General features: G+C 39.3%; 1 protein-coding gene across 1 annotated transcript in view; it reads right to left on the bottom strand.

The window, feature by feature from the left end:
- dst (dystonin) overlaps nt 1–23,354 on the bottom strand; it is a 103,868-nt gene that overhangs the window by 74,923 nt on the left and 5,591 nt on the right. The window contains exons 4-7 of the mRNA XM_026189081.2: nt 22,652–22,865; nt 6,033–6,094; nt 3,793–3,882; nt 892–969 (exon numbers count right to left, since the gene is read on the bottom strand). Coding sequence (XP_026044866.1) covers nt 892–969; nt 3,793–3,882; nt 6,033–6,094; nt 22,652–22,865 — 444 coding nt within the window. The remainder of the gene's footprint in view (nt 1–891; nt 970–3,792; nt 3,883–6,032; nt 6,095–22,651; nt 22,866–23,354) is intronic.

The following is a 23,354-nucleotide window of genomic DNA, read 5'->3' as shown; positions in this document are numbered from 1 at the left end:
TGGTAAAAATTTATCTTGGTTTTACTTGTGGCTCTGGCTGTTTCTAATCTGCCCTTCTTGTTTCTTGAGAGCACCCAGTGGCTTCCACTTTGTTGCAAACCCACTGTATTTCTATTTATGAAAGGGTCTCTTGAATGCAAAATCTGGTAATGATACACCTACCTCCTCAAGAATGTGGGCTCGACAGGGTTAGATATTAAGAAGCTGATTTTCATAAACAAATAAAGATTTGTGTTATATTCTACTTTTGTTGTCTTCTGTGCAGACCTTTTGTTGGTTCTGAGCAGGTCAGTCCATTCCTTTCTAAGAAGGTACCAGATTATTGACTTGGCCACTCCTAAAATCTTAGATATCTCTCTAGTTGGCTCATTTTGGGTTTTCAGCCAAATGACGGCCTCCACGGGACTCCTATCGAGATTTAGAGTGAGCAGCTGCAAAGCTCCAGCTCAAAATCTGGAATTAATGCTTTATCTGGAATAATGAGAGAACATGTCTAACCACTAAACAATTAATTATGAGCCTCTGAAAATGGGGGGTTGTCCATAAAAACTGCTTTCCTAAACAGTTAATGCAGTACTTTTGTAATACCTCCTGAATTGAAGCTGAAAGCCTGCATTTATATCAGATATTAACTGTTTTATTTAAAATTCACTGTGGTGGTATACAGAGGTCAAATGACCAAAATAAAAGCATAATTGGCCAAAAACATTTGGATCTAACTCTAATTCATTACCAAATCAAAGTATAAAAATTACAGCTACTTTTTATGGAAACTTTCAGCTGTTTTTTCAGCTTTGTATGCAAGCTGATTTCCAATAGTCAAGCTGATGGTGTATAATTTAAAGAGTGTGTGGCAATATTGGTGAAATTACTCCAGTCACTATTCCTTACCTGCCGCCTCTTTAAATAGTCCAGCGCTATCTGTACATTCTGGAGTCTGTGGAAGCGCATCCTCCCTCTTTCCCGAGGCTGTGGACATAAAAAGGGAAAGGGAGCCATGTGTGCAAATCAGGATCTTCTCAATGTTAAAGGACACATTTTAAAACAATACAAATGACATGGAGGAAACAGGACATGCGTCTAAGGTTCTTACCCACTATTCTGGTAAGATGACATAAAAGAGCAAACACACAAAAGCTCTTTGCACAACAACAGTGGCCATCTCCCTAAAGAAGATATGCTACATATCACGTACCATCTTAGAACATTTTCCACCATTACCACCTGAACATGTCATAACAAATCACGCTTCCTATGACCTGAATAAATCAATATTATTTGCATGTCTGTCTTCAAATCATCACAGAAAGTTGCATAATATGATCACTTGCGGCAGATGCTTGTGAATAGTCAGGGGCCACTGAATGAGGTCATGAAATGGAAAATGCATTCAAGCCAGGATGCAGCAGCAGCTAAAGACTTGCACTGCATTCAGCTACCTTATTTTGTTTAGTAACGATGAAATGACACCATAAATATAAACCCCATTTGGGTAGTGAATGGTACTCAGTTCCCCTTTTGAAGCCTTCTTCTCAAAAGCAGCATATGAAAAATGTCCAGATCATCACGCAAGACTGAAGAGTTTTGACTGTATGACTAATGATGCGCAAAGCTAGTGAAATGAGTATAAAGACCCAAGCTTCATGGAGAGCTTCTGTCATATTTTATTGAATCTTTTTAATGATTTTGCAAGATCAGTGAGCCAAATCGCTCTGTCTTTTTTTAACAGGAACAAAAACTGAAAATTAAAAAGCCTGGGTCTTTGGATCAAGGGCACATTTTTTCTGTGCCATCGGTATCACATTCTAATATGAAAGAAATTTTATAATGTGCTCATGAAAAAAGGTGACTATGAAACAAAGTGCTTCATAGAAGGAAAAATAAAATGGCCAAGTTGTAAAATTCGTCCCTGCTAAAGCAAGTATTTTAGACTACAGTAAGCACAAATCCTATAGTGGGATTGTGTCTGTGCTTCTGTTAACTGGTCACAGCACGCCCTGAATTAGTTTGTTACTAAAGGGGGTGGGAGGGCAAGCCACACGTACCCCCTTATCATCATCCACCGTGTCTCCATGCTGCTCAACTGCGCATGCGTCTGTCCCACTCACCAACCGCAAAGTCTTCAGAAAATCACGCTCCCTTGGCTTATCATCGAAAAGGCAACACATGGGGAAGAAGAGGAAGACATGGACACACACAGCGGCCAAATCATAAGGAAGTTAGACAGTGGACAGAAACAAGTCAAAGAGTGGAGAACAGAGGAGGAGGAAAGTGGGATGTAAACAGAAAACAGATATGCAGGAGGATGAAAGTTAGTCATACTAATGGGGAATAACTGCTGGGATTCCTTGCATGGGACTACATGCAGTCTAAATATACAGACTAGCAACATATTAACACTGACATGTACTACAATATGCACAAAAAATATCTGAACGTACTTCGGGTAAATAAAGGATTAACAGGTTAACAGATGAATGAAATACTTCAATACTGAAAACATGCAGTACTTCAGGAGCAAAGCATTGCAGCTACATAGTTTTTACTTTCAGTTTTGTTTGAGTATACATTTTCACAGTACGACTACTCGATACTGCAGATTAACATATTTTAAAATGCTGGTCAGAAACAGAAATTTAAAAAAAAAAATGTGACTGGTGATGTTGGGAAAAAAAATCTATCTCAGTTTCACTTCCTGGTCATTCCAGGTTTTGCATGACAGAAAGTGGCTTCAGCAAAGTGTTGCTAAAGAAATCCCAATGCTTTGACTTTAACTGTTTATATTTTTTCAATGCAATTCTGCCCACTTAAAAAGATTTTACATCGTATATATAAAGTCAAATAAAAAATATTTAATTTAATGCATATTGTCAAATTAAATTGACGTGTTTAGCATACATCAGTTTAAACCAAGTGTATCCTCTTTAATAATTAATTGTTTTCATAAATGAACCTTGAATTTTATTTATTTCACATGCATTTTACTCTAAATTATTGCTTCGTGCTCATGAGGGTAGAGACTGTTTTTTAGTTGTTTTGAGTGAAGCATTGAAAGTAAAGTGATTATTCCTCTGAGCTGTGATGCAACATTTTATATCACTTGTTTTAAAAGCAGCCTCAGGAGTTAGAGGGCGAAAAAGCTTGTTAGCAAGTTTGTTAAGTGCCCCAATTAATGTGTCAGAAACCACAGTGGGCAACCACAGAGCTGATTTAGAGTTTACATTTCTGAATGACAGACTACTTAAATGTTATATCAAATCCCACATGAGCTTGGCACAACTTGAGAAGTAATACTGCTACTACTATCACAAATAAACAAGTAACAAAATGTGAATGTAAAAAACAAAAGACATACTCTACTGCTCACATTCATCTTAGACTGAGTAGAACAGCTCAAAAAATTAAAAGAATGACCACATGAGGAAGTTGCATTGATGTCACAGAGAAGACAGAGAGGAAAATTCATTAAAAGTGGGATTTTGATGAGTGGGTTTTGGTGGATACAAAAAGTGATTGGATGGTTTTCTCCCAAGAATCCCTCCCTCCCACAATAAGCCATGTGAGTAAGAAGAGGGAAGGGCCAGTGCATCAGTTATGAGATGGTATGACATAGTGCCCCATGGGAAAAAGAACAGTTCTCGCACTCTGTTTATTAAAGTCAAATGAGAATCTGAATGGGTTTGTAAGACTGGTCTCATAGGAAACTCCTCAGGCTAAGAATTCAACTGGATCCACAAGTACCAAAACACTGTCAGTGTTTATGACTAGAGTAACAGAAAAACATGAACTCACCAGTGTATCTCCAGACAAAACCTCCAACAGCGAGATCAGGTTATGTCCATCTCGTAAGTCTTCATAAAGATCATTTATATGCTTTCGTACCTACACAAACAGGGAAGAAACGACACTGTAAACTAACTGCATGCATCATATTAATACCAGACTCTTTTTTTTTAATGTAGTTTTAAAAACATTTTAAGAACAGATCTCACAAACAATGAAGGTCTATCACATTCATAAAGTTGGCATGGCAGTCATTGTTTTTGTTGATGCTTCCATGTGTCAATCACTTAAATTGGTTTCATTTAAGGTCTAATTTTGGGAAAACTTGTTTTAGATCACATTCTTAAAACACGCTGAATCTGTTGAGTTGTAGCAGGATATCACTGTGACACCTCATCTTAACACCTGCGAAAGGCACTTTGCAAATCCAGTTTGATGCTTCCTCCTTACAGCAGGCCAATTTCTCCTTCCTGCCCTAAATACCGCGCCTCTGAAATCACCCTGCTGCCCGATGACCTGCTTTCACACAGGGCTTCCAGCACTGTTATCGCAGATAGTGGCCACAGCTGTAGAGCCAAAATAGTCCTGTACCCTTATGTTACTGGATCAGCAAAGCAGGTCCCCGACTATTATTCAGCACCTCTGAATTCTCCGGGACCACATCTGAGGCCTGCTCACACAGACATTACAATAACTTAAAGTGGCCCGAAATCTGTCGGTGGATCAGAGAATACAATGTAAATATTACAGTAAAACCATTAAGTCAAGTTGAAACAACTAGGGGTAAAATGTTTCTGATGGTATTACTATCTATAGATTTATTGATGTGTCATGTACAGACAGAAGACATTATTTCCTTATTTCTTCTGCCAAGATTGTGGTAAAGTTTACATGGTGTGTTGATGCAAGCTGTAGCAAGCATTTCCTCAAGGTAGGAACTAGTAGATTCTTCTCGTTCACCCTTTTTTTACTTTTGAAAATAATAAAACATTTCTGCTTAACCTCACATGTAACCAACCATCCATAAGTCATAACCAGTCACTGATAACAGGAGGCCCATAGAGGACTGATTTTAAGAAATCAGTTCTTTATTCCAAGTTTATCCTCGTATTTGCTGATAATTGCATGAAAAGCACAAAATACGCTTATTTCATATACAGATTAACCAGACACTTTAATAGGTATACCTGTTCAAGTGATGGTTAACTCAAATATCTAGCCAATCACATGGCAGAAACTTAATGAATTTAGGCATATAGGTGCATTTCAGTGCAAGCCATCCTTCCAAGACCAGAAATATCACAATCTTAATAGCAATCAGATGCATGCATGTCTATATATATATATAATATAAAGTCAAAATGCTTTTTTATATTTTGCTTTGTTCATTGAATTTATTTTTGCAAGACACCACATTTGACTACGAATGGATTAAAAACGCTCCTCATTCGGGAAGCTAATGCAAAGAGTTGCAAACTGATTAAGTGGCTGCACAGAACAAAGCCGGACATTTATTTTTGCTTCAAAATGTTTGTCGTATTGGCATTTATTCAGTTTTAATACAGACAGATAAAGACGTCCTACTCACAGGAGCATAGGATTAGGAACTAATCAGAACTAATGAGCAGCTCACTTTTTTCTCTGCTTCATTATGTTTTCTTTTCTTTTTAGGGACTTTATTTAAACTGAAGCAAATGAAAAAAATGTAACTGAACTACATATTTATAACTCGCATTACATACTGGACATAATTGAGACTTTGGTGATTAATGTACCACTTATGCAAGAACCTCATAAAGACAACACTGTAAATTGCGCCCAGATTCTTTTATTACAAAGACATATTAGACGAGACGTGCCGGTGCTTGTCTGTCTGTCTGCTAAAGTGTTTCATTCCACACAGATTAAAACGCCACAGTAAGCATTTCAAATTCCTGAGTCAACAAAAGGCAATCATTTGCTGCAACAGTGCAGCAGAGCATGTCCTTCTAAATGACTTTTAATAAGCTTTAATAACATCTGAGGAGGAATGTTAACGTGTTAAGACCTAACAGGGAAAGTCATATTACTTAGCCAATAAATAATGAAGAACATGAAAATGGTTTTTCAAGCTGCTGTGGAGAAAAAATGTTGGAACACTAGCAAGCATTCAGACTGAATCTATAAACGCCATGGACACAGAAATTGGGATATTAAAAAATAATTTAGAAGTTCAAAAGAAGCACTCATAAATCAGCAATGATTCTTACCTTCACCAGATGCTGGTTTATCCATTTTGTAAATGTCTTCTTTTGCACTCTGTCTCTTTCATCTGCAGAGAAAAAAAACACTTTCTTTAGATTCGGTGTTTTGGCAACATACACCCCTTTTTGTAAATGCCACCACTAAAGAAGCTTAATCCTGCTATGCATACCTATTCTACATAACCTTTTGGGATGCTTTGTGTTTAAAGTAGCAACAGGACATTATGCAAAGTGTGAAATAAAATCTTCCCCAATGTATGTATGAAGGTAAAGGTGGTTGTTTTTCCCCACAGACGGGCATCTAAAATGTGCTGTAAGTGTTTCAAATAAAATAATATATTTCCTGTGCCAGTAAGTCACTCTGTAATATTAGTTTGTGGATTTACAGCTTTGATGAAAATCATGTTGAAAAGTAAGTAGAGAAAATATGCCCCAGTGTCTCTAAAGAGACAGAAATAACTGTATGACAGTGTTTTTTTGTTTTGCGTCACCATAGCAGCCAGACTTCTTGCAGAAAATGGCATATAGGTGGAACCAGGAAACAAATGGATGCAATTAAAGGAGAAAAAAACAAGAAAACTAAAAAATGAAATCAAGTTAAGTTTTAAAATATGTTTCTCAGTAACATAATAACGACTGAGAAAAACTACACTCTTTTCTAAACAGTGACTTGTTTAATATTTTTCATCATATTTTTCTTTGAGTTGGACGTCCATTCACTGGCAGAGGCAAACCAGAATCAACCCTGTCACCACAGCTATGACTCATTTCCCCTGATTCCACATCTTCCAGCTTCCAGCAACTTATCCTCATTGAACAGAAAAAAACTCACATGCTCAATCAATAACATGACTACACCATCTGTCGGCCAGATCACATTCATTCCAGCAACACTGTGGAAGCCTGAAGCTCTTACTGCAGACGAACAACACAGATAACCTCCTGTCTTTACTAATCTTCAGCGTGGAAGATTAGGCTTGCAAAATAAGTTTTGCGTAAGGACATTTTACCTGCAGTTAGTAAGAAGCAAGTACAGGCATGACTAATCTTTTTAAGGAAATGACAAAAACCAGTAAGACGAACACTAACCCATGCAGCACATTAGCGCTACCAAGCGCTCCCTACGTTCCCTCTCTGTCATTAGGCGGTACTTCATTGTCTGCACCCCTTCCTGAGGGCTGTCGAGAGGATCGCGATCCAGGTACACAGATGCCATGCGGATAAGTGACTGAAGAAGAGGCAGCAGCAACGGTCTCCCTCTTCTCGCCTGCTTGCCAACCACCCTCTAGGGCTCTAGCTGTGACTCCCTCTCTCGTCAAACTTCCAGAACGAGTCCTGTCAGGTTTTCCATGGCGGCTTGCTAATTTTGGTTTCCATGTGGTTCACTGTTTATCTTGCAGCAGCGCTCAAAAATCATATAAGAAAGTCAGTGTGCTTCATGGAAAAAAGGAAAACGGAGAAATTGCTCCTTGTTAGCTGACTATTAACAAAGAACTAGTTTCTTTAAACCATGTATCACACTTTCTCATGACATCATGTTTCACTTAACTATTTCACATATCAGATGCATCTTGTGCAATATAAACATTATCAACTGTGAGCCCCAATTTTCAAGAGTGCAAAAATAATCATCTTTCTATTGTTCAACTGCCGCCAAGACTTAAAATGTTTACTCCAGGAAAAACAACTGAGAACACTTTAAGTCAAAGAACGGCCAAAACCTCCTATTACGCAACATGAATAATAACAGTTTTTAGTTGAAGTCCTTCATCTGTTTTCTTATCATACTGAACATCACAGTTATATAAGACAAAAAATGAAAGTGCTCTTGTAGTGACAAATGCTGCTTCAGAAACTTGCATACTTACATCCAACACACTGTATTGCAATGCATGGCTATATACATAACTATAATATTTGTTTGTAATATTGTAATCCTGCATTTTGAAAGCATTAGTTTCTAACAAGAACTGAGCCACTCTGTATCTACCTAAGTTTATAAAGGACAGCATATTCTCTGTGGAGTCACAGAGTCTGAAAGATGCCCACACAGTATATAAGCTCCCTTTTCAATGATATAGCAGCTTTGCATGTGAAGGGAAAGAGTCCTTCAGGTTTATAATGAAGCTCGAAACATGCATTTACAGAACAGGGCGCCTTCAGAGCTCTGTGACTGTATTCTCTGCAGATTTGTACATTTAGCTCATCTAAAAATAGTGCATGATTAAAAGCAGCTGAGAATTCAAAAGTGGGTTGGACTGACAACTATTACTTTTTTGATAATCTGCACAAAGCTCAAAGACTGAATTTAAAAAAAAGATACAGTGCAACAAAACTAATCAGGAGAAGCAAACTGAAAGGAAAAGCAAGAGTGATGCAGTGAAACCCCTTCCCAGCAGCACTGCTGTGTCATTGCTGATGTGAATGTCCCCGTGACTCCGTCGTGCAGCTGAATCACACAGAAATAAAGCAGTGCACTCTGCAGCAGGACACCAATTTGGTGCGTAATGCCCATGTCTAAGCTCTCTGCTGCATAATGCATAAACCTCTCCTGAAAAGCTCATTAATATAGATTGACTGGGCAAGTTTTCCAGGAAACTCTCCAGCTCAGAGCAGAGGTCAGGAGCTGAAAGAAGTGTCATCAACCAGCTTTCAATCACAGTCAGTAACAGATAACCTTAGAGCACATGATTTCACATACTTCACAGATTACTGATAGCGCACAGTCAATACACTCATATCAATAAATGTCACAGCATGGCAATCAGGTTGACATTATTGCTGCCATTCATGTTTAAATACAGTATAAATAGATAATGAACAATTTAGCATATTATTATGTGCTACAAAGCAAGTCATTTCTGTAAATAAGCTTCCTAAATATTATTAAAGTGAGTTTAGTGGAATGGTGCCCTCTTGAGGACTTAACAAGAATAAAAGTGCTCTATAAGAGCAGCCTGAAAAGTATGCCTTATAATTCTAGTGATATATTATTTGTCTATGAAATCAGTGAAGATCAGATATTAAACAGCAAGTACTCAATCTCAGCCCCTCTAAACTAAAGTCAGACCTAATGTGTTTATACAAACGTCTCGTCATGATATAAAACGTTATCAGCCTTATCGCACACTTACTTATTACAGTTAATAAATTCTATGATTGCACTGCTTGGACTTTTGTTTCATCTTATATGCGGTGCCACATTTAAGGTTCCAGTGACACAGGCGTAGAGACAGGCCAATGACACCCCTGACAACCACAGGTCGTTTGAGAAGATTGGTTGCCGAGTGCTTGCACACGGTCAAAGTGACCCCTGCTAGCGATTGCTAGCACACACTGTGACTTTGTGACCCACTGACAGCCAGCAGCTGCTCACCAACCGGTCCAGCAATACACATTTTTCCCAGAAGGTTGCTGGCCATGCTCTTGGCCTGTGTGGCTGAGGCCTTATTGTGCTAAAACAATGCTGTGCAAACGTGCATTTGAGCCATCTACTTTCTTCCACTTATCCAGTTCAGGTTTGTGGGAGCCTGTTCCAGCTGTCACAGGGTGATCGGGAGGGTGCACCCTGGACACATCGCCCATCTGTCACAAGTCAACATGTAGATACTGATACAGCATTTCAGTTATGACTAAAACATGTGTTATTTATTACTGAAATACTGAATTAGTATATCATTTGAGTATGTAGATGAAATCTCTTTAATATACTGGCTCAACCCCATTCGGTTACATCAGTGACACACAACATCCATGCAGTTCATTTTAGCAGTTATCTGAATGATGCCAAAAACTATGATACTGTCAATAAATAAGTAAGAAAGTGAGGAAAACATCATATGAACTAATTAATAACTCAATACTTGAGGTAGTAAATGTATGATGTTCGGAAACCTTTGCAAAGTAATTAAACTTACAGCGTGTGATTGCTTGTACGTGTCTGTTTAAATGTTCTCACTTTGGTAGATGATTCACCTCCACCAAAAGTCTGGGAACCGGATAACTGGATTGTGACCTCTGACTTTAAACGGTTGATGTTTGAAGAATCACAAGTTGTAGAAAGCCCGACCCGACAAACCACCATCCTAACGTCTACAACCTCAGGCGATGTCTACAGAATGCATTTATCAAAACCTTCTTCCGATGAGCAAATTTACACCGAGGCAGGAAGTCAAACTGGTAGTAATTAAGGTGTTGTTTACTGCACAGTCTTACATCGCAGTGTGTGAACATATTCAAGTGAATAGTTTCTTTTAACAATGACAGCAAACAGCAGTGCTGTGAATCATTAGCCACAGCAGCCAGTCTTGTATAAAACTAGATGATGAGCATAACACTGTTGTGAGGCCTGTGTGCACTCGGTCTGCAGTCCATGCCGAGTGCAAGCCAAGAGTCCACCCACAGCATTCGAATGGTCAGCCTGAGACACTTATTTGTAGACCTCAGCAAAGCACATGTGCATGGCTATAAATAGCTACAACCCTAAACCATGCTGCCCCTGCAACTGCAGGCTACATAATCTGTGCCACTCAGGTGACATCCTTCATTTTCTGCCACGCAAAGATGAGTGAAGCGAAATAGTCCTTGTAATAGAAGTGAATGTATTTATTTGAACAGAGATTAAAGTTGCATAAGTTTGTATCCTTTGATTTTGGAATCTGATTGATGTAGCACAAAACAAAACGGATCAAATCCTATGATATGTTCTCCAGCATCGAATTTGCATATTCAAAACTACATATTCAACACATGAAACTGATTTTGTACCCAAATAAACAATTCAGATTCTAATTTGCTTTCAACTGACTTTCAGAAAATGAAAAATCAACCCAGCAGTAGTACAGCCTACCCTTTGACTGGCTGTTCAATTTGTAATTTCATCATTCTGTTTAAACAGAAGCAGAAACACAAACAGATGAATTTCAGTTTTCCTGAGAACATCTGGCAGAGAAGGACAGGGACACCCTTTGGTATTTTGTTATGTCACAATGCCTAAAATATCCTCACATTCTGAGAGGAGCAAAGAAAGCTCTACCAATCACAGTCCACCCTATGTAATCCCTTTGCTCTCATATGTGAAGGAAATAAAAACAAGCATAAAGCCTAAACTCAAGAGCACTCAACCTTCAACCCACTGACGAGGACGCACTGAACGTTCTTGCTCAACGGCCTCCTTTCACAGCTCTTATGCTGCAGCCACTTCAGTAAGCAAAGGCCTGTGTGCTTTATTTAGAGTACAAGGTAACCCATTGCACCTTTATTTAATAGTGACTCTGGTCATTTAAAAAAAACCCTCAAATAATTCAAATAATAAGCCCCTCCTCCACACAGTGGTGATCCTGCTCATACACTAACATACATTAAAAAATTAAAAAAAAATAAACCTTTCACTAAATGCTCCATCAGGACAAAACCTGTTCAGTCTTTGCGTGTTCCTTTTGAAAATGTTGAAATAAATCTATTTATTATATCACTCTACATCATAATTATGGTGTTTATTATTTAAACGCTTATTATGTTTCGAAGCAAGACTGCACACTCGTGGCCTACAGCTGTGGCTTTGTGAGGCTGCACATTAGAAGAGTGGCGCTTTGAGCAAAACACCAACATGCTGGTGACCCCTGGTTTTTGTCAATCGAAGGTCGGCAACCTTTGCTATCGAAAGAGACATTTTTGAGCTATTTTTCTACCCCCCAAAAAATCTATATGGAGATGCAAAACGTGGCTACTTATGATTATTTGATACTTTAACTGCATTTTCAGTTTCTTATTTTGGATGTTTTGCTAATTATTTTAATTCTTTTTTCTTACCAAAAAATAGATCAAGTAGAGGAAAAACAGTCTAAACTACTACTTCAACTGCCTTTTCTTCTACTAACATTATGCTTCTGAAGCGCACATGTACATAAAGACAATGGCGAGTCAGAATGTTTACCAAATACATACCATATTTGCTATCTTAGCATATTGCCCTAAATAGCATAATCGCATTTCCTAATTAGTGATAAACACAGTCTACGGCTAAGCTGGTATAGCTTTAGGGATGCCACAAACGATTATTTTGATAGTCGACTAGTCACCGATTATTTATGCGATTAGTCGACTAATCAGATCATCATCCACTGGACGTAAAACTACAGCTTATTGCACCAGCAGCATCTGCTCTTATATAACTATCATTAGCTTACAGCTTTAAGCTTTTAAGGTGCTAACCAAAAATAAAGACAAGATGATAGTTTATTCAATTTTAATGAAATTTGCAGATTGTTTCGGTGAAGTTTAATAAACTCCTTGCTATCTAAAATATAACAGGACACCGGAGTATATTCTCCAGCATCTCACACTTCTGATAATCAGCTGTCTGCTTGACGTTTATTCAGCTGTGTAAAAACTATAACTTTAATCTCAGCCAAACCGATTTACTCAGGAACAAATAAAATACTAAAAAAAAGCCAAACAATAACATTTTTAATTTATCTAAGTGACTCATATATATTTAACCTGAGTCGCGAAAGACGGCGGTGGGTTTGAAAACAATTTGCCGGGAGTCCGGTGTTCTCACGGCGCTAGTGACCTAGCCCCCGGCTAGCTATCGAGCTAGTGGGTAACAGACGTCTCCGAAAACGTCGGAGCGCTTTTGAAAATATGTGGTGTCCTGATAAACTGAGCAGATATTTGAGGTTTACACAGCTACATTCTCGCCTGAAAATATGTTAAACGTTTATTTTGTGACCCAGAAAGAATAATAAGAGTAATATTAAAACTAACTAGCTACCGCCATTGTTGGAAACTAAGCTGGGCCGCGCTATGAATTCTGGGACACAGCTGCTTCTTCTTCTTCGGGGTTTAACGGCAGCTGGCATCCTTGTACATGCTGTGCTGCCATCTTCTGTTTCAGTCCGTTATTACACTCTTAAATCCTGCTATTATTCCTGCGTCTTTTGCGATCTTACAAAGCTTCAAACGACACGTCGACTATTAAATCAGTCGTCGACGATTTTGATAGTCGACGTAATCGTGACTAGTCGACAAATCGTGGCAGCCCTATAATAGCTTTGAGGGCCATAACTCATAATCCAAACTAAAATGAAATGTTAATGTGATGGTGATGGAGCTATGTAAGAGACACGTGACACATACCACAGTCAATCAAATCAGAAAAAAAAATAGTGATAGGACCGAGAGACTGTCAGCCCTTAAACATCAAATCTCTTGCAACTTACAGCAACCTAATATTACTGATTCTATTATTCAACAGCATATGCCTGTCAAACTATAAATTGGAGGTTTATATAAGCTGAATCACAACAGAGGACGACTGGTGGCTCAGTTCAATATGATCAGCTGCAATCAGTGTGTGTTTTAATAGGCACGCTGACATCATTGTTCCTGGTGTAAACAAAGACAGAAAAACATCATAGAGGGGGAGATACCGGAAGGTGCATTTTTCCCATTCTTTGTAAGTGAAATATTGTAGCCAGTAGGGTAGGGCAAAGACAGAGGTATGTTACTGAAACAGGTTGCCAAGCCTTCAGAGCAGCCTGTTCAGTCAGTCTTTGCTTTTTTGGAGACTAAAGTAAAGAAGAAACCATAATATTAATTTGTTTATGACTCCTTTCCTACAACTGCTGCTGAGAAAGTGCAGGCTCTACATTAAAAACGGGACAGCATGAACCAATGCTGCATATCCTTAAATTAAAAGAGCCATCGCTTTCTGAAAACGTGCAGTAGCTGCAATTTTAGCTGGATACACAGACAGAAAATAATAATTAATGACTATTCTCACCATTTCTGGTGTAATAATGATGCGCCCTGCTACACCCATGGGTGAACTGACCCTTGATGAAATACAAATGGAGCATAAAGATGAAGCTGGCAGCTTACCCACAGACATGAGCTGTAACTACTCAGGTACTCAGCAAAGTCCAGCAGAGGAAACAGAGAGCCATTAATGATAGCTAATGGCACATAAATACAGACTTACGGCACTTGCTTGAAAACACACACTCACACACGCTCAAACACACACAGCTGCAAACAATCCAATAGCTTCCATTTCTTCAGCAGCTGCACCTGCCTTATTGGACCATGACACCAATGAATATTTGGCTCAAATGTGGCCCATATCTGTAGATTTCTGTGCGCCATATTTGGCCTTGACTAAGACCATTGACTCAAGGTGAATCAGCCACAGGTTCACTCTATATGTAGCCCACAAAACACTTGTCATAACACACATCAAGCCCATCTCATAACTTTGTTGGCCAGGTTTGCCCGACACAACGTTTGCCAACGTCCTAATTGAGACGTCACTCAGATTGCACTCAAATTTTGCTGCTCTCCACTGTTGTAAAACAATGACCACTCAACATCAACAACTGATTCTTTTTCTTTTTTGAAATTAAAGAAACACCGATTCACAATTCACACTGTTTTACAGACCATAAGAATAAAACAAAATTAAACAAAGCCACATTTTTCCATCATTCTGAATTATTTTGTCCTAGTTTCCCTCCCAGTTTCTCTCCAGGTACTCGGGCTTCCTCTCAGAGTCCAAAGTCATGTAGTTACTGGGGTTAGGTTAACTGGTGATTCTAAACTGTTGATAGGTGTCAATGTGAGTGCAAATAGTTGTCTGCTTCTCTGTGTTAACCCTTTGACAGACTGGCAACCTGTCCTGGGTATACCCTGCCCTTCACCATATGGTATCTGGGATAGTTTTAACCCCTCCTTCAACCCTAAATTGGATAAGCAGAAGAGAATGGGTGGATGGATGGATGGATGGATGCATAGTTCAACTGTATAAGATACACAAAGCTAATAATTATCTAGATTTGTTCTTACAATATTAAAAGAGACAGAATATTCAATGGTATCTATAAGGTGGTTCAGTGGTCCTTACTAAATAACTCTGCCTTTTTTTCCCACAGATACTTCCTCATAAGGAATAATAAGATATGATTAGCACCATTCCACTTTCAGTCAAAACAATGATTCCCTGTACAAAAGCAGGTATCCCCGTGCACTCATTCAGGTTTTTCCACTAATTTGCCATTATTGCGAAGCTTATATGCTACATTAATTTCTTACAAGTGAGCATAGCAATAGCTAAATCTAATATGAATTCATAATGTTTTCATTTTCACCAGTTACACAAGGTATAAGGATAATCACAAGAGTATTGAAATGGTTTTTAACCAGCAGGTTTCGTGATGTGAAGGCAAACCAAAAAGCAATGGAACAACTCATTTAATGGCTGTTCCACTTTAAAACATGGAGCAAGGAAACCTGCTTCCTCTTGCCACTGCGCCACTGTGGCACTGCTTCCCAGCAACCGCTGCATTTGGGAGAGAAGGGTGTTGCTGCTGGAGCGGGAGAGGAAAGGCTCCAGAGCATGAGTCAGGGGTGGGACACAGAGACTCACAAGATGATCTCATGTAAGCGGAGCTAAGCGGGCCTGTGGAATGAGGTTCAGTCATGCTGGTCTCATCACCATGACAGCATATAAATACAACAGAGAGCATGTATTGCACTCAGGCACAGATTTGTTTTAATGCAACGACACTGGACTGCAGTAAAGCCATATTACAGATAGATAGATAGATAGATAGATAGATAGATAGATAGATAGATAGATAGATAGATAGATAGATAGATAGATAGATAGATAGATAGATAGATAGATAGATAGATAGATAGATAGATAGATAGATAGATAGATAGATAGATAGATAGATAGATAGATAGATAGATAGATATGACAAAAATAGTAAGTTGCAATTCTGTCGCTGAAGACAAGGGAATAGTAAAGAAGTGTTTTAAGAGTTGTTATGTTTTTTTGAAATGAGATTTATTGATTAGATCCGTGAAGGACCTCGCAGCAAGAACAACATCATGCTTTAGCACTTGCTGTAAACAAAATGTACTGGCCAATAGCAAGAAAATGATCAGGCATTTGATTACTGACTGTAGATAAGAAGCAGTATGATCTAGGAATGCATCTTGGCGAAACCTGCAAAACGAAACTGAGAGCACTCTGAGGGTATGGAGAGTGTGAGTGTGTGTATGTCGTCCATTTCTGTGTGCCTTCATGTTGGGTGTGTGTGAGTGCTTGTGTCTGTGTATGCTTGTTTGTCTGGTGTCAGGTCACATCTTAGACTCTCCCTCTCTCTTAGAACATCTCAGGCTCCCCCAGGTATGGGGCCTATTTTCCCAAGCTACATTCCTTGCCAGTGGCTGGTGTCCCCATGGACTGGTGCATTAGTACTTCTCGGGGTCTGGGGCTGGGTGCTCTGGTGTGTACTGGCTCACTCCCAAGGGCCACTTGGTGGGCCTTGGGAGTGAGCCTCTGCTAGGGGCTAGGGGCTGAGCCTCTGCTAGGGGCTGGGGTGCCCTTGGGTCTCTGGTCTCTGGGCCCAGAGCTCGGTCTGCTCTGGGATAGCTGGCTTCCAGTGCACCACTGAAGCCATCTGGTGCTTCTGCAACATGGATGCTGGGTCTCTCCTCTGCTCTTCTCTGAGTCGGGGCCGCGGTAGTACCTGCGGTGGTCCTACTGAAGCTCTCGTGCTCTGGGGGGCCTGAGGATGTCTGGAGCCCAGGTCTCCTTCATGTCTGCTTCAGGTCCTCAGCTACCCACTTACATGGAGAAACATTACGAACACAAGCGCACTCACACAAACAGGTGTACATAAAAGTGTTCACACAGGTGTTCACGCAGGTATTGACAAACACACTATCTTGGGCTGCTGCTGCCTCTAAAAAATCTTGTACTATTACTGTGTGTTTTCCAGTAACATTGTTTTTTATGCATATATTGGTTGTTGCTGTGGTTGCTCTGCTTTTTTTTCTCAACAGCTGTTGAAGCAGTGTTTTTCTTTCTTTATCCCTTTTCATGTCCTCTATTTTCCCTTCTTCTCCTTTTGTTAACTTTCTTCCCAACTTCTCTTTCCTTTTTTTCCCCTTTTCCGCTCCCCAGTCTCGTCCGTTATGGTTGTAATAATCCAAAATAATAAAAAACTAGTTAAGTTCTAATAAAATATGACTATCAAGTGGACAATTATAGTGAAAACCGTAAGGCTTCACTTGTGAAAGTACATCTGTTTGGCATTTTTTGGCCTTCGGACAACAATTCAAGACAACAATGCCGAACAGGACGCGGGAAAAAAAAGAAAAAGATGATAAAGCTGAAATCAGAAACTGATCCAGAAATCTAATGTAATTTTTCTGTCATGAGCAAATGAATCTGCAGCTATCAGATGCATAATATGGCAGGACAAACCTCATTTTCTTCCTTTAAATAAATTCCTATAAATAAATGAATTTCAGGAGTATCACCTTAATCACCATGGCACATGAACATGTGTCTGCAACTTGTATCTTGCTTCCATTAAAACAAAGTATCTTTTGTACGGTAGCAGACTGTCTCCATACAGCCAGCCTGCTTTGTGTGTGGGCCACTAGGCCATTTGAATGTGATGAGTGGGCTGTCGACATAGAGCAAAGGGGTTGGGCTGCACAGCCCAGGAGGGTGGACAAAGGCAGTGACTGTGCAAAACATGCAAAGCTCTCACTTGCCTCTGTGTGTGATAAAACAAGGCAATAAAAATATTAAAAGGGGTTAGCTTAAATCATACGAAGATATTTTTAAGTATCTGCAATAGTCCTGCAAGTCATAATGAAGAGCACAGAGACTCACAGAGAGAAATCTGACAGACACACTGGCAGACCACACCCTAATAAAAAACAGAACAGGCATCCTAAAGACTGGTTCAGTGCTTTGTATGAGTACTTGCAAATAACACACATTTTTAGTACCTAGCTGGTTACAGTACACATCTTCTTGAAAATTTATTACAAAATTGGAGGATTTTGTGTAATGTGCTTTATTAAAATCTGCAAACAAAAATGTATGTGTACTGTAAGGTTTACTGGTTAAATAAACATTTCCAGCAAGATTCTCCTTTATCAGCAGGCAAAACATGTGCATGTGGGGTTCTTATTTCAATTATTACATTGTTCCTCCAATGTAATAAAACCATCCAGGCCATCAAACTTCTTAAGAACAAAATGAACTGCAAGAAAAGCTGACTGAACCACCAAATGGTTAATCCATTAAATCTTTCCTGATTTCGAAGGATCATCAGCTGTTAAGAAACCCAGTGGCCCCTTCATCCTGACAGCCTACCAAGCAGGCTCTGCTAGAACAGTGTGATCCCATACAGCCACTGCCCAGTGCCATTAAGCACTGCATGTTTCTAAAAAACATGTCTTTAACTCATTCCTCGAGTTTACAGTCTTTTGTATGTGTACCCTGCATTGAATTTCAGTTCAACCCAAAGCAGTCGCTCTGTTTAACGTATTATTAGTGCAAGTACCTAATTAGTGCCACATTCCTACATCAGGTATAATAACAGCAACATACTTGCCCTCATTTGATGGCAATTGTGGCAATTCTAAGACCTATGAACTCACATTAGCTCAGAACCACAGTATGTTTGTAAATTGATTTAACTCTTCAATGGTAAAGTGTACAGAAGGTAATATAATATATTAAAGCCAAAAGTGTAAGGACAATAATCAGCATAATAAACGTATACGTTCCTTGTGTTTGCATTATAAGCATGAGTGATAAATACGTAACTGATACCAAACAATTATAAAAGTTATTATTTACTGAACAAAGCATTCACACTCAGTAGTGACCCAGTGCAGCATTATCTACTCATCCATTTTTTTAAACTGCTTATCTTCTTAGAGGTTGCAGGAGCCTATCAGAGTTGTCATAGGGCAAGAGGCAGGGTACAGAGCACCAGTCCATCGCAGATAATACACACCAATCACCAATTATCTTAACAAGCATGTTTGGACAGTGGGAGGAAGGCAGAGCATCCACTGAAAACCTACAGAAACAAAGGGAGGACATGCAAACTCCACACAGAAAGCCCTAAGCTGACAAGGAGCATCAAAACTGCACCACTATTCTATTTTCATTAATAACATGTTTGACATAATTTATCTAATAGCTTTATTCAGTGAGCGCAGAGTATTCATGGTTAAGTCTTAAAGCTGAAGGCACAGTATAGAAGTGTATACTTAACATGCACACTTCATTATTTCTTTACTTGTCACAAATCTTGTCATCACTGCACTACTGAGAAATGTTATCGCACACCGAAATGTTTCCTGACATCACGGAGGCCTAGTGTGCCTGAATTTCAACAGGTAAAAATGAAAACAAAACAAACAAAAATCTGTCTCTTAGCCTGCTCACTGGCTTTTCTGTTTACTGGTCTGTGTTTGCTTAGTTACTGTTGATGAATTTGCTATGAAAAAGCGACTCTTTGATACTCTGGCCATCACATGGAGAGACGCTTCAGGCTGTGATCGTATCAACTGGAAATAAATAAAAAATAAAGCGATTTTTAGACAACGTCCAATGGAAAAATGTCTCAGCTCTGAAGAAAACAACATACTTAATGAACAAAAGGTTGCACAGGATTGATTTAAAGAGATTTATCAGCATTACCCATATGGAAAAGATATATATAAATCTTATAAAGTTTGTATCTGTCTTGTGTGAAACTTGTTTGAAAAGCATACAAGAGTGAAAACAGATATAAGATCCCTAGAAAAATTATATAAATGAAACTTCTATGTTTTGGATACTTACTAAAACAATATATGAAAGTGGCCACTTTCATGAGTAAATCATATAAGCCTTATATGATTCACTATATGAAGTAGGCCACATCTGATGCAAGTCTTTTATAAGTTTTTTCTATTTCTTTTCCATATGGATATCATCCGCTTATAAACACGACTTATTAAGGCAACTCAATCCAGTAATTTCATCAAACTGCTCCTGTTGTGTAAAACTGCAGATGCAAACAATCCAGAACTTTGTAAAGAATCACTTCAGCTCATAAGTAATGTGTTTCTGCTTTCTTTAACAGACTCTGGTAAATGAATACTGAAAATCTTTTTACTTTAACCGTCAAAGTTTGTTGTTTTTTTCTCCGATGAAGTGCAGAACGTAACCAAAATAGATTGGCTATAAGAAAACTCACAAACAAACCTTAAGTTTTAACCAGGGTCTGTCTGTCCAAACAATTCTGTGCAGAATAATATCAATAAGTCCAAAACAAGGACACTAAACCTATTTCATTTTTCTTGACATAGTGATAAACTGGTTAAACAGTAACATATAAGCATTATTCTGCAACGACAATGCTTCAGACTGATGCAAAATAGTTTCTTAAAATGATGAGGAAAACAGAAAAGAAGCACCTTACCCTTCCTTGATAAGTTCATATTTCATGCAACTGTTGATGCAGAGTTAACGTTTTCCCTAAAATCAGTTTATAACATCTAAAGCGGATCACAGACTAGCTGTGATGGCAAAAGAACACTCAAAAATAAGTCTGCTTGTTGTCTTATTGCAGCTCTTCTGCCGGAAGACACCAGCCACAGATTCCTAATGATGCTACATCATATGATCCCATTAGAGTGCAGTCGGGGCGTTTAAGCCTTATACCACAGCTGACTGTGCCTGCTGGCTAAAATACTCAACAGCTGAGAGAACATACTCGCAACAACTATCTGGTACAACAGGGCATAGTAATAGTTACATGTTGTTCTGATGCTTCAGATTCAATGAACAGGAAATACAAGAGTTGAAAGCATGACTGTCTGTTTGAATTTTGCCCTACCGGATCTCCAGAGGCCTGCTACGAGAATGCATGATTATGAGATGTCAAGATCTAGCCGTCGCATATATGCTGAATGAAGTTAGCCCTTTATGTGTGATGGATTTGTTCTATTTAATGAGATAGACCCAAAAGGAGCAGCCAGAAAGCTACTGATGAGAGCTGACGCGTAGCCTGCTATGTCATTGTCCTGCCAGGTCTGAAGCACCAGACATTTGAATTTCATTCCTGTAAGCGAGATCATTTTAAACATACAATAATAATAATAATTTACATTTTGAAAATATGATTTGCTCATACTGAAGACTTGTTTTATCCACTTGGACCTTGACGCTTGCAATCAGAGTTTTTCCTAAACATATTTCAAGACTAATGTTTTTAATATAACAGCTAAATAAAATAATTAATAAGCCTCCTATTTAGTGAACAACTATGATGACAAAAACCCTTTGTTTGGACTATTCAAAATCAACCTAAATGTGATGTCATGCAGGAAATATTCCCACTTTTTCCACAGCAGTGATAAAGACACGAACACCAGCCAGTCACCAGAGAGAGAGAACGGGGGGAGCAGGCTGACATTTGTTGAACTGTCAAGCAGCAATCAGGCAATTTCTTCTTCGCCCTAAAGCTGACACATATCCATTCAACACTGACTCTCCTACCTTTGTATTTTTCCAACACATCCTCATAAGCTTGGAGGTATTCCTGTTCGTCCGAAAGCGCATAAGCCGGCGGTGCGTACTGAGCCATAACCCGGGCTTCCCAAACTGGACATTCACCAGCGACGGACAGGGACACAGCACGAGTGAGTGTGTGCGTGCGTGTGTATGTGTGTGGATTCAGAGTGTAATCGGCGGTGTTGTTGTACGAAAGGAAACGCCCTACAACCCTCCCTTGTCTGCGCTCCGACCAATAGGCGACACTTCCTCTCCGGACTTCACCAGATTGATAGGAATGACTGTCGTACAGGCTACACTGGAAAAAACAACCTAAGGTTCATTTTTTTAGCATGTCACTTAAATCAATACTGGCTTTAAGGATAAATTAAAGCCATTTCAAAATCTTATCGCGAGTGATTTTCATTAAACCGGAAGGACCTCATCTCAGTAGGATTTTAAAACTGGGCTGAATCATGCTAACTGCTCGTTTTTTTAGAGTGCGCAAAAATAAACGCCTATTCTTGTCAGCCTCTCCAAATAGAGACCGTGTAGCTATCGCGTGTCCGAGCGGTTTTGGCTGATTTGGCCCAAACAAAACGTTTGAAATCGTATATTTATCTTTGTCGCCGACATAAGCTCTACATTAAATCTACGGATACCCAGCTTTCATTGAACGCGTCACGCATGACAATCTGTATCTGAAACGCTATTTCTCGTATTTTACGGCGTTAATTAGAGTCAAAGTATCATTATAAAATGCTTACGTGCTATAAAACAAGTTTTCCGATCAACTTATCAAGTGTGAAGAAACTGCCAGCCCATGGCAGGGGGATAAAAAGCTTTAATTACCCACTTCGGCGCCAATAAACGTGTACTGTGACTGTGCATATCAGCAAATACATTTTAAAAAATTATTATTATTATAATAATTTTTTACTTTTTGGTTAATAACAAGGGACAAATGTTAAAACTACACTAGACAATCAAAATTTTGTTGGTTGGGTTTAAAGCATCAGTCTAAAAGCAGAAAACAGGTAGACCAAAATACCATCACATGTGCCTCAGATCCACGTCACTACAGACAAGCTTGTCCCCAAATAAACCTGAGCTCACGAGAAAATAATAAACTTAAGGAGGTCTGTCATTTTTTTTCCTCTAAATACATCATATGTGGGGATTGTAACATATCCCAAGACGGTTTTTGTCCTTACTGCACATTGCTATCTAATAACTCCATATTAAGGAGACTCCCCCTCACCTGCGATCCTGAGCACAGCTCTCTCCGCCGGATCCAGCACGGATCCTCCCTGGATTTTCCTCTTGGACCGCTCATGTCTCGGCAGGTTCCAGGGTAAAGTGTCTCCGGGTGCGGGAGACGCCGATCCAGATTTAAGACTGTACTCATCCTCGTCCGAAAAATCCGCCGAGGAAGACATGGAGCAGTGTAGGGAAGGATTGCCCGAACTGGAGCTCTGTGAGACAAAAGAAAAATGGGGATAAGGGTGGAAAGAACAATGCTTGTCTTTAAATGTATGAGAAACACAGCTAAGCAATTAAAACGTTCACAACCCATCCCCTCCCCGCCTCACCATCGCGGGTCAAGGTGCATAAATATGGGCACGTTAGGTGTGAGGACGCACACTTGATCCACCAACTCCAAATGACCCGTAACAATAAGCGAACGAGGCAAATGAAAGCGATGCGAAATCAATAGTATCTGGCTCCCCCGCCAGGTCAATGACAACACTTACCACTGTATACATGGAGACCTGTCAGCTGGAAGAAAGGCAAAAAAAAAGAGAGAAAAGAATCCTTATGCGTGTTATTGGCTTTCAGACTTCATAGACATTTTTCACAAGGTGCCACGCCCTTTGAGTGATGCTCCGGCCACGCGTTCGTTCCTTGTCGGAGCATTAAAGATGTGAGGTGATGTCAGATCTCCAGAGGGCTGGAGGGATGAT

The sequence above is a fragment of the Astatotilapia calliptera genome, chromosome 13 (assembly GCF_964374335.1).
Source record: "Astatotilapia calliptera chromosome 13, fAstCal68.1, whole genome shotgun sequence".
NCBI lineage: Eukaryota > Metazoa > Chordata > Actinopteri > Cichliformes > Cichlidae > Astatotilapia > Astatotilapia calliptera.
The sequence above is the reverse complement of the archived record's forward strand: the minus strand, read 5'-3'. Positions and strand labels throughout refer to the sequence as shown.